This window comes from Pleurodeles waltl, chromosome 9 (assembly GCF_031143425.1).
Source record: "Pleurodeles waltl isolate 20211129_DDA chromosome 9, aPleWal1.hap1.20221129, whole genome shotgun sequence".
Lineage (NCBI taxonomy): Eukaryota > Metazoa > Chordata > Amphibia > Caudata > Salamandridae > Pleurodeles > Pleurodeles waltl.
This window is the reverse complement of record NC_090448.1, coordinates 412043170-412055841: the sequence shown is the minus strand read 5'-3', so window position 1 is coordinate 412055841 and position 12672 is coordinate 412043170. Positions and strand designations below refer to the sequence as shown.

General features: G+C 44.6%; 1 protein-coding gene across 3 annotated transcripts in view; it reads right to left on the bottom strand.

Moving 5' to 3' along the window:
- Nucleotides 1–7405: 7405 nt before the first annotated feature.
- Nucleotides 7406–12672, bottom strand: part of TAF6L (TATA-box binding protein associated factor 6 like) — a 178767-nt gene continuing 173500 nt past the window's right edge. For all 3 annotated transcript variants that reach the window (XM_069207178.1, XM_069207179.1, XM_069207180.1), the window contains one exon: nt 7406–11696. In XM_069207178.1, the coding sequence (XP_069063279.1) occupies nt 10932–11696 (765 nt within the window). In that variant the 3' untranslated portion in view covers nt 7406–10931. The remainder of the gene's footprint in view (nt 11697–12672) is intronic.

The window sequence follows — 12672 nt, the reverse complement described above, 5'->3', positions numbered from 1 at the left end:
TAATTATTTAGGAAGATGAGAACATAAATGGTGATCTTGCTTACTTTAAAGTGCATCAGTTACTCATTAAATGATATAACAGCAATTTCTCTTTGCCTGTCATGCTTTCTAACTCATATCATTTAGTGTAGCCAAACCCTCAAATCCTTGTTTCAAGGAATAAAGACATTTGCTTTTGCCTGTGCCTTTAGAGTGTACAATAGAATCTGCATATATGAGTCTCTTTTTCTGGCTCACATTACAATATGTTTCCCAATAGCATGTTAGCGTACTTATTTGAGGTAACATAGACCAACCGGAATTGTAGGCTCCCTTAAAACATGTTTCCTAATGACATAACTACTCATTTGAGGTAGCAAAACACTCTCATAGCTGCCACGTAGATGAATATCATGCTTGATAACTTCAGCCAGTCCTGGTTATTTATTCAAAAACATGTTACATTCTTGGGCATAGAGTTTTGCTTCTACTACCGTGAAATTTGCTGATAAAGCTAAGCCTGTGAAGTGCCCTTGACTAAAAACCCAAGACTGGCTGATGGTGTCACACATGCTAATACCCTACATGGCAACTATGAACATCACCTGCAGGAAAGCACCATGCACACTTCTAGATATATTTAAAGTAGTACCAGATTAGCAGTGATGTGACAGATGGAATCCTTGCGAAGTAAGAAAGAGTTAACAAGTGTCCCAAAATCTGGGAATATTGTAGCATTATCGTAGCCAATACTGCCAGATAGTGAAACCTGTTTTAAACCTTCGGGGAACCAACCAAGAGTAGTCATAAATAAGTCCAATGCTGTATGATTCAATTAGTGCCAATCGAGCCTCCACAAAACATTTCTTAAATATGCTTTTATTTGTTAACTTAAGAATAATGCCCAAAATAACAGTGTTTATGATTTGTAACGATGGAATTAACAAAAATACATTTAAGATGCATATGAACCCTCTACAATTAAGACATGGAACCCTTCCTGTGTGTATGAATGGTTTAGTATACACACATGAAAGAATTGCTGTATAGTGCCACACTTTAGCAATAACTGTGTGCCAAAGAAGTTCCTTTAAACAAACCCTTTTTTTCAAAATTACTTGGACTGGTAGTTCTTTTAGGCACCTACACATAATGAGAAAAGTGAAACTATAAGTCCGAGAATGCAAAGTCTTATTGGCTAGTGTCAAAAATGTCTCAAGCTGATACACATGGCATGAGCCCGTGACTGGCAAGTTAGTTACCTTTGGTGAGCAGTGAGCAGTACCCCTGTGGGCCGGTAGGTGGTGTTGATCGGCTCCGTGTCCGTCATCAGCATTGGCTGCACTGGATATGATGATGCGTGTCTTATATAGGCGCCATCCAGGCACGCCATTTTGAGTTTCTTTTCACTACTTTCCACGACAGAAGCACAGAGCCATGAAGAACACTGACTACTGGTGTGTCAAAACTAAGGCCCTGAAAGGGGAGTCCCTGCCCCTAGAAATTAGTTAGCAGAGCAGGGGGAATGGGTGGGTCAGAAAGGAATCAGCAGCTAGATATAGTCTCTACTAATTAAGGCGTTACCAAAGGTAAGTAACTTGTCCATCTGATAGAGACTTCTACTTGCAGATTCCTTACCTTTGAAGAGATGCCCAAGCAATACCATCACCGGGGTGGGGAGTAGGGGGGTGGGGGGGTCGGGGGAATGGCTGCAAACCAAGTTCAAACAAGAAAGTCCTGCAGGACTGAACGCCAAAGTGCCCGTCCCTACGGATGTGACTGTCCCATCAGTAGTGTTTAGTAAATGTGTGCAGAGATGCCCACGTTTCCATCTGACAGATGTCAAGGACTGGGACTCCTTGTGCTAATGCAGTTGTCGCAGCCTTACCTCGGGTAGAATGAGTGTGCAAACCTCAGGGGGTTGGTCTTTGGCTAGTGCATAGCAGATCTTGATGCAGAGTACGACTCATCTGGAAATGGTCAGCTTTTGCACGACCCGACCTTTCTTTGCACCCACACACCATACAAGAGTTGGTCATCCACCCGGAACTCTTTTGTACAATCACAGTAGAACTCCAATGCTCTTTTTGGGTCAAGGCGGTGAAGTTTCTCCTCTTCCTTAGAAGGATATGGGGGTGTATAAAAAGTAGGTGAATTGGCCTACATGAAAGGGCAGAAAAGAGTCCTTAGTGTGAAACACCACTTTTTCAGGATAGATTGAAAGGTAGGGTGGTTTAGATGATAAGGCCTGCAGTTCACTCACTCTGCGGGCAGACGTAATTGCCACAAGGAAGGCTGTTTTCCATGTGAGAAGCCTAAGAGGACAATTGTGAAGAGGCTTGCAAAAAGCGCACATCAAAAACATCAGAACCGAATTCAGATCCCATTGGGGAACAATAACTGGGGATGGAGGAAAGAGATATGCAAGACCTTTGAGGAACCTATGTACAACAGGAGACTTAAACAAAGAAGGTTGAACAGACAACCTCAAAAAAGCCGAAATAGACAAAAATCCCTTAGGAGTGCCCAGAGCAGAGCCCTGCTGGGCAAGGGAAAGGATGAACAGGACCTCAGAGAAAGGAACAGAAAGGGGGCTCAACAGACTTGTCTGTGCACCATGCCACAAATTCCATCCAGCGACAGGCATATACCGTTTTGCTGGAGGGATGCCTGGCTGTCAAGCTTACGTTACAGACTTCGGGAGGAAAGTCAAAGGCTGTCAAATGTTGTCACTCAATCTCCACACAAAGAGGAGGAAAGTGGACAGGTTCGGGTGAAGAACCCTCCCCTGCTGCTGCGACAGAAGATCCTTCAGAGGGTGCAGTCAGATCGGAGGATCAATGGACATGCTCAACAGCTCAGGATACCAGACTCTCCGTGCCCAGTCCTGAGCCACAAAGATTACTTGGGCCCAGTTATTCCTGATCTTCTTGAAAACTCGGGCAGAAGTGGTATGGGTGGAAATGTGTACAGAGGGGCTGAACTCCACTCGAGCCAAAAAGCGCCTCCGAGATATTGCTGCTAAATTGATGACATTACACATTCTTGGCGGAGGCAAACAGATCTAACCAAGGCTCTCCCCACTGCTGAAAGAGACGTTGCGCCACCTCTGGACACTGACATTATTAGTGATCCGCTAAGCGCTTTTGGCTGAGCTTGTCCGCTCTGCCGTTCACAGCCACAAGATGTTGAACCACCAGAGATATGCCCTGCTGTTCCAGCCATGTCCAGAGGCGGAGCCTCCTGACAAAAGATCCACGACCCCACCCCGCCCTGCCTGTTGCAGTACCACATGGCGGTGATGTTGTGCATAGACACCTGCACCATTGTTCTCTTGATAGAGGGAAGAAAGCCTTTTAATGCCAGCCGGATCGCACAGAATTGCAGCATGTTGATGTGGAGTCCTGTTTCTGCCAGAGACCAGATGCTTCTGATCTCCACCTCTCTCAGATGCCCGTTCCATCCCAGGAGTGATGCATCTATCACTCCTGTCAGATCTGGTTGGGGAAAAGATGTGCCTCTGGCCCAGTCACGGTTCATGAACCACCACTGTAGGTCTTTTGCAGTTCCCTCCAATATCTGGACTATGCCTGAGAGATTCCCCTGATGCTGCGCCCATTGGATCTTCTCCCACTGCAGAGCCTGCAAATTCCATCTAGCATGTGCCACCAGCAGGATGCAGTAGGCCACGAGGACCAGCAGCCTCAGAGTCATTCTCACCAAAATCCAGGATAGAGGCTGAAACATCGGTTTTAGAACCTGAATATCCTGGACTCACCGCTCTGGAGGATATACCTGCAACTGCACTGTGTCCAGAACAGCTACGATGAAAATGAGTGTCTGAGAGGGAGACAGGTGTGACTTTAGCATGTTTATAGTGAAGCCTAGCGAATGCAGAAGGTCTCCCGTCATCTGGAGGTGGGAGACAACAGCCTGTGGTGAGCTCTCCTTGAACAGCCAGTCGTAAAGATAGAAGAAGACTGAAACCCCTGATCTCCGCAGATGAGCTGCAACCACCGCCATCACCTTGGTAAACACCCAAGGGCCGCAAGTAAAGCCAAAGGGAAACATGGTGGACTGAAAGTGCTTGTGGCCCACCGTGAACCACAAACAATGTCTGTGGGCAGACAGGACGGGAATGTGGAAGTAAGCATCCTGAAAGTCCAACGCTACTATCCAGTTTCCGGGATCCAGGGCAGACAAGACCTAAGCCAATTTGAGCATCCTGAACTTCTCCTTCTTGACAAAGAGATTGAGGGATTGAAGGTCTAGATTAGGGTGAAGATCCTTGTCATTTTTGTGGATCAGGGAGTAGCGGGAATGGCAACCACAGCCTATTTTTGGCACTGGAACCCGCTCTATGGCTCCCTTTGCCAAGAGAGCCTTTACTTCCTTGTGGAGAAGGGACAGATGATCCTCCATCATCCGATCATCGGATGGTGGCATGGATGTAGGGATAATCTCAAAGGGGAGTGAGTAGCCCCTTCGGACTATCTGCAAAACCATGTCAAGGTTCACATGAATAAAAACTTTATGTTATGCTTAAGGTCCTGCAATGTGTACATTCACACCTTGGTTCAAAATACGGTGTTATGTTTCTGTTTGTTTATGTTGATGGCTCTGGGAATAGTGCTTTCACAGCTATATTTGACAGTCCATGGTATTTCAATGGACAGTGCACTGAAAACAATAGACTGCATTATAGACATGGGTTCCCTGCAAGAACAGACTCTCACGAGGGTTTGGGAGCCTCGTGCCTCATCTGGGTGTGGTTTGGATGTGGTCTATATTAACCCCACCCGACCGTTGAAAGCCGCTTTGTGTCAAGTCATCCAACTTTCAGTAGCGCATAATGAACCACTTACCAATAGCACTCATAAGTAAGCAGTTTTGTTGACAAGAATGTGCTACTGACTTCTTTGAAAGACACTATAGAGAATTTGCTGTTGAACTGTGTAACTAACTTTCTTCATGTTTCAAAAAAACAACAAGAGACTCGTTTTTGGTGATTAAGAATCTAAAGACAATTGTAAAAACTTGCATAATTGTATGAACAATATTTTGGGCATTGAAGTGCCTAACTTTTACATTTTCTACAAATACCACTATCTCGAGAATGATGAGGATGTTGTGTGCTGATTCCTTATCATGACTCAAGAATGGTGTTAAGGATGAGATAGAGGGAAAGGTTGAATTCATGTATGTTTTATTTCTTACATTCTTTTAGATCCCAACTACACTTCAGAAGAGAAGGTAGCTAACACAAGAGAACACCTCCCAGGCAGGACGTTTTCTGGTGGTAATAAACCAAATACTCTTACCATTTTCAACACGGCATTCCAGTTGCTCGCAGGTACCAGCCACATGTGAAACCAGGTGAAATTAGCAAAATAGTGGGGAAAAGTACTAAAAGAGAGCAGGCTTGTAAAAGCATAGTGAGTAGCACTTTCCATGGGTTTACTTAAGATCGACGGCAGGAACAAAAGGCAGAGAGGACATCATCCTGGAAGGCCCTCCTCCCAGAACCTTTCCTTATCTTATGGAGTTACATACTAGAATTCTGAACAACAGGTGGGGAGTTAGGTTCCTATCATCACCTCAACATCATGGTGCGCTTCTACAGGTAAGAGCATGCAACAGTCCCTTGACAGACCCACCTGCTTGAAGTGATGGACCTGGTACCCAGAAGGACGTAGTGAGGGCATCACTGAATGGGAGCAGGGGTTCTGAGGTGGAAGGTCCCAGATGCAGCACTTCTGTCAAGAGGTTAATCCTGAAGGCCACCAAGGGCAGCTGAAGGTCTTGGACCTCAGCCGCTCTCCTCACCACCATTGCATAAGACACTCCCTCCTCCGTAGCCACAGTAAGGAGAGAAAACATGGCAGTATCTGGAGAAGTTTCCAGTCCAATGTCATCACCCAAGTCCTCACGCCAGTCCATCTGATTCATAGGGTTGGTATTCTAATGGGTCCAGCGAACCTCTCCCATTCATCCCTGAGACCTAGCCCAGAGAATTAGGGTTCAGGATCCGATTGAGGAGGCAAAGCCCCTGCCGGTGCCAGAGTCGTGCAACACCCATCCAAGCTCCATGTCGGAGTCAGGGATTACAATGGGGAAAGGCACTGCCGGTGGGCACAGACGGAGCTGGGTATGTTGGTTAAGGTTGAGGTGGTACAACCTGCGCCGGTCTGGACCCAGGACTGGATCCCTGGGAGCCCCTTGGCGCCAGGGCCGGAGCTGCCAGCATGGATCCTGAAGGGGCCCGCTCTCAACCCACCAGGTCCAAAGGTGCTACAGCAGGGTCAGACAAAAATGAGGCGTGTGGCCCCATAAAACTATTTGAGTTGAGAAGGGGCCATCTCAGCTCCTGGGAATTAAGAGAGGCATAGAGTCGACCCAGGCACAGGTTCCACAGAAGAAGGCCTAGAGCATCGATGCTCTCTCATCAGCTGACAGACAATGTGAAGTTGAAGAGCACTTCCACTTCTTGGATTTTTTTTTCTTCTGCCTCGACTTACCCGATCACCCGAGGACTTTGAATGAGACGACAATGTCCTTAGACTCCATGCTGGTTCCAGGTCCTTCCTCTCGACTGAGACCTTGACCTGCGCAAATTCATGTGGCTAGCCACCATCAGGTTTAGGGACAGTTCCCTCAAAGCCTTTGGATGCATGGCCCAGCACTTGGAGCACGACTTTGGGTCATGGTCGCTTTCCAGACACCCCAAACACACAAGGTGTGGATCCGCCACGGACATCACTCTATGATAGGATCCGCAGGGCTTGAAACACGTCTTCCTAGAAGACATCCCACGAAACACCAGGAGAAAATTTTCAAAAAAAGCTTGACAAAAAAGTTAGAAAAAAAATAAACAGTCACAAATTGACTGAGGGGTCGCTCTTTTCGGATCAGACCTGGCTGGGGTGGAAAGAAAAGAACTGATGTCAGCCCATCTGGGTACCGTCTATATAGGACCCTTAAAGTTATATCCAGCGTGGACAACGTTGATGACGCATGCAGAGCCAATCAACGCCACCTACCAGCATGTAGGGGTACTGTTCACGAAAACCTTCCAGTCTGACGCCTGGGGAAAATTCAAAGGTAAGGAATCTGCAGTTAGAAGTCTCTACCAGAAAAATGGGACTGTGAAGAGATCAATACCAATTGGAGGGGATGGATACATCTAAGGAAGTATGAATGAATTGTAAAGATCAACCTTTTTTAACTACGCCATTATTAATTTACCATTTTAGCAACCAATTGTGCAAAAACAAATGTTCAGCAGAATTGTCAAATGTGCAAAACTAATGTCCAGCAGGATCCCCAAGACAATAATACAAAATAAGAGCATCTTTGCAGCATCACAAAAAATGAAATCGCATTTATCGAAAAGAAGTCGTAATAACGATTAAAGAACTGCACAACAGCCATGCCTCTAATTTTATTTTAACATAAATGTTAGGAGAAAAGTGAACAAAACCTTTGGCCATCATGAACTACTATGAAAGCAAAAGTGGCGAGTCACAAAAAGCCTAATCTTCTGAAAACAATAAAATGTGTGCTGATAGCTTTCTTCTTTGACATTTTTCTACATAACTGGCAGAGGCCTGCTGCTAGGCTGTAATGCCTTCATTCTTAAAGTATATTCTTTCAAAGCGCACATTGAATTACACAAACGCACTGATAATAAGATGTTGTATTTAAGGATTAAAAAGACTTCTTCAGTCACAGCCTCTGGGCATCTGGTTGGATTCTTCATAAAATAGATCTTAGTTGAATGCCTTTGCTTAATAACCCCAACCCTCACATCTCCACCAGGCTGAGGGTAAAAGAAAAGACCAAGGCTTGCCATGTACAAATGTCCAGACTCAGAAAGAAAATACATGGAATGTGCATTTTTGTCTTGCAGGGCTGTGAGAGGGGACTGTCAGCAGGCCTGGAGAAGCTGGATTTGAGCAGACAGCAATGTGTATCTGCAATGCTAGCCTTTATCTCTAGAGGGGCCTTAACCCCTTCACTTTATTTCCAGGGGGGCTGCTTTTTGCTGCCCCTGTAAAGTATGCGCCACTGCGTACGGTATGCTGTGTACAGAATGAAGACGCATACTGATTTTTTTAAAATATATAAACTTTTCTAATTCCTGCCCAAGCCTTTTCATTTCACAGTGATTATCTGAGATGTTTACATCTCTAGATTGACCTAACGAGTTGCCTTATATCTTTGCACCTGATCTGTGAAACCGAAGAGTCCTGGGATAATGAAGGTGAAGCCAACCTTTAGGGATCTGACTGCACAGGACAGAGGATTGTTTAGGAGGTATTATCATTGAGAGAGAGTTTGGCTGTCGGAGTGCTAAAGTTTAGAAGTTGGGTGCTATTTACAAACTGTATTTTGTAGTATGTGAAGTAATACTACTGAGGTACTGATAAGTGCTGTTAACTAATCTGGCCCTTCTTGACCTATGTTGTATCCCTAATGTTTGGAGTGCTTCAAGTGTAAATCAGCACATGCTCTATTGATGGACTCCCTAACTTATGGTCCTTGGACACCATAACTTCTTCCTTAAAGGAGGAAGGGGAAAAGGTGATAAATTCTCACTTTATGGGACTCCCAAAGAGTACTTAAAGCTATAGTCGTAGGGAAGCACATAGCATCAAAAGCTAACTTTAAGTAGGTTTGTTTTAGTGGGGTGAAATGATAAAATTAAATAGTTACAAGCTGAGTTTGAAAAAGTAACCTTTTTGCGACCCTCAAGGTCACAGACCTTTTTAAAGATTGTGATGACCAGAGACTGACGTTGACAGATACCATTTCATTATGTCCAAGCTTTGGATAGAAAGCAATACCAATATGTATACAACTGATGCAAGTTGGAATTTTCAGAGGAGGTTGAAAAGAAGATTTCAGCTTCTGCCTTGTTTCAGGCGCTAGAGTAGATGGGGCTGCTTAGGAGCAAACACGGTTGAAGAGTGGGCCACCAAATGCAGCATCCCTGTACTATGTCTCCACAATGGCCCCAGGACACAGTCAGTCAGAGGAGCAGAATGCCAATCACAAACACAGTGCACAAGAGGTAAGAAAAATAACGAGTAAAAGAAGCATTTTGTCATTTGTAGGTTAAAACAAGGATTTTACGCTATATTTCAAAACATTTATTTTTCAGGAAATGTCAGAAATAGCAAACTGACAGGTCATATGTATAAAGTGTTTATGCCCTTCTGCGAGGACATCTTTTATTGTTGCAGTGTACCTGGTAGCTCATCTAGCAACAAAAGTAATTAAAATTAATATCCACTCTTTTTTTTTTTTTTTTTAACCAAAATAAATCATACAAAAAGCAGCATCAAATTACACTGGCACAAAAAAAAACATTTTTTTCACATTTTTTCTACATCTTTGATTATATCCTTTTCACAATAGCATTTAAGTGTCCTTTCTTCTAAGCCCAGTCTTCCAGATTCAATGCACAAATAAGGCTGGATTATTAAATCCAAGCTGCCTTCAAAGCCTGGTGATTTAGGTCCAAAAGGAGCAGACCAGACCACCGGAGGTAGTCGTCACAGTTGGTATTTACATCTTTCCTGAAAAGTACAGTGGAAAAAAACTGATAGGTTGAAAGGCAAACACATTGACAAATTATCCTAGAATCGATAACATAAGGGCAGCTAAAACTATGATAAGAAAATCAGTATTGCAGTGGTGCCAGAGGGAGGGATCACAGTAAAGTTTATAAGAAAGGCCTTTGGTTTCAGGATTTAAAAACAAACTATGACCTGAGTCCCGACACTATTCAGCACCCAGACGCAGTGCAGACCACCAGGCAAACACTTGGTGAGATAGCAGTGAAACGTACGGTGTAGTAGCCTGAAAAGCTGCAGGTGCAAATGATCAAGAAGACACTAGTGTTATATATATATATATATATATATATATATATATATATATATATATATATATCTCTCTCATTCTTAAGAAGCTCCCTTCCCTCTGTTAAGCCTCAATCTTCCCAGCTGAAAGGCAACCTCCTTACCTTCAGGCATGCGTGTGCAGCATATTTTGTTTTTTTATGCTAAAACAAGGGGGCTCAAAATGTCCTATCCACTGACACCATCTAACACTGCTGTAGATGCTGGTACCCTCAGTACTAAGTTGCAAGGTTGTGCGTCAAGCAAGAGCACGGAGGGAGAATATACGGAGAGGTGTTCCAAGTAGAAACTGGAAGGCTGGGTTGCCACCGTACGTACAAAATTATTTTCAGCTTTGTTCCATTCACAAACGCATCGTTGTCAATGAGTAACAACGATCAACAAGGGGGCGTTCTAAAAGATTTAATGCTGCACGTCACACCATATTCTGGTAGGCCTTTTAACTTTCAGAAATGAGAGGCTTCATTGCTGCTAATCGAAGCTGATCTATAGACCAACCCACGCAAAGATTTACACAGGCACTTAATTCCTTCCTTGATGCATCTTTCAGTACTGGGCCTACAAAGAATTCTGACAATGCACTTCAATCTTGAATACGAACAGTCCCCGTTTTCCAGCTCCTGTAACCTAGGTCAGCAAAATAAATCATTTATGCTGCACCTTGTGCTGCTCCAGGACTTAGATTGACATATAGATCTTACTGTGAAGCACAATCCTGCATTTAGTATTAGAACTGTTACACAGCCTTTGACAATGCACCTGCAGCTCAATGATGAAAAGAAGCGCTCTCTTTACAGACGCGTTTTTGGCTGCCTCGAAAGCTCTGGGCTTGTCACTGCTACATTCCAGTCGCCATGATGCAACAATACATGCAATAAACCGAGAAAAAAATAGCTATTTTCAGTGATTGTCAGAAAAAGGAACAATGAATGGCCAATGGGGAACTGGGATGGTCCTCCACGGTTTGACGTTGGATTGTGCATCTACACCAGTGTCCATAGTTCAATTAATCATGGTACAGTATCCTCAGAGGGGCAAGTATAGGGATGTCTCGGATTGAGTCCACTTCTTCACTGGCTTACTGGTTCGGCCAATCATGGGTAGCTTCTGGGCATAGCGGGAGACGTGGCTGGGGCCGTGGTGCTGAGGGAATGCTGTCTGAAAGACACGACCCTTGCATCGGCGTCCCATCTGCCTCCCAGCAATTACAAAGCTGAAGTGAGGTGCACGAGGAGAGAAACGTGACTTCTGGAATACTTCACGAACACCAGCTCCACGGTGACCCTGGCGGGAGATGCTGCGGGAGCGTGGCACACTGGTTGAGCGAGGAGCAACTGTCCTACCTGGTGTGTGGTCTGACTTTGGGCTCTCTGCATCCCGGGGGCTGACGGTGGCATTGGCCGTCAGCTGTGGCATCTTGCGCACAGAATCTCCTCCCGGACCACCAAATGGTCCTGGATCTTTCTTTACATCAGGTGGCTTAGGATCTTGCAGGCTTTTCTCTGCTGGCTGTAGGCCTAGACCTGTGCCGAAGCGCATAGAGAGGCTATCTCCAAAGAAGTCATAGAGTTCCTGGTACATTTCACGCAACGAGGTGGATGGAGGATCACTAGCAATGGACGCACCAGGTTGGAGCAGGTGGCTGGCGACTCCAAAGCCAAATTCTGCCTGTGGGTCCTGGAGAGGACTGAGCCGAGGAGAGCTCTCTCGCCGTCGGTGGTCCAGTTGTGCATTCTCCTTGGCCGGATGCTGAGAAAGTGCCTTCATCTTCAGTAGGCGTTCCACTGCCACCTGTATTAGATGAAATGCAAAGAACAGCAGTGAGCTCACAAGCACTTATCCCTTCCCCCTTCTACTCCTACACCACTGTACATCAAGTGACTGTTTGAGGAGCATAATTAAAGCACGTTCTGTTATGCATCTTAGCAGCACACTAAAATGGCCACCTAAGAGGAAATGTACGTTCTAGATAGCTGTCCACGTTAAAAAACAATCACTGCACAAACACATTCACTATTTAAGCCTACAAAAATAAGGGGATGTTGTGTATCACAGAAGGGAAGGAGTCATCAAGGTAAATAAGCAGACATCCAAAGACACATGGATCAAAAAAATAATAATGCTCTGTGACATTGACAATGGGCTTGGAAGTAGACTGAACCCCGTAATATAACTGCTCTGTAAAAACCTAAAACCTGTAAAAGCACTGGACACCCATTGGTTAGGCACTCTTTTAAGGTCTTAAACACAAGATAACTAAGTGAAGTGTACACCCTGACCTTTTTGATGCCATCAGTGTGCAACAGTTCAGAGCTCTAACAAGCAATGGCCTGAAGAGGGTCTGCAGTACAATTATGGGAGCATCTAGAAAAAAGCAAGTTGTACATATGGTCAAGTCAGCGTCATATCTAAACATTTAAGAGGACTCTAAGGTCTGAGAGGCCTTGCCACAGAGATTTCTCTGCAATGTTATCAGCTATGAAAATCTGAGGGTTGGGTACAAACAAGTTACCAGTAATTATGGTTTTGCAGCAGGATATCAGCTTATGATTCACGTGCTTTGCACACTCCTTTTATCAAGTGGGTCAGTTTCAATTACTGCCTGATTTAGAGTTTGGCGGATAATTTACTCCATCATAAACATGATGGATATCCCAACCAGCTTATTACAAATGTATTGTATCCAATGGCACATTTAATAAGGCATACAGAATTACCATCACATTTGCGATGGATTTACCTGTCCATCAAACTGTAACTCACTTTA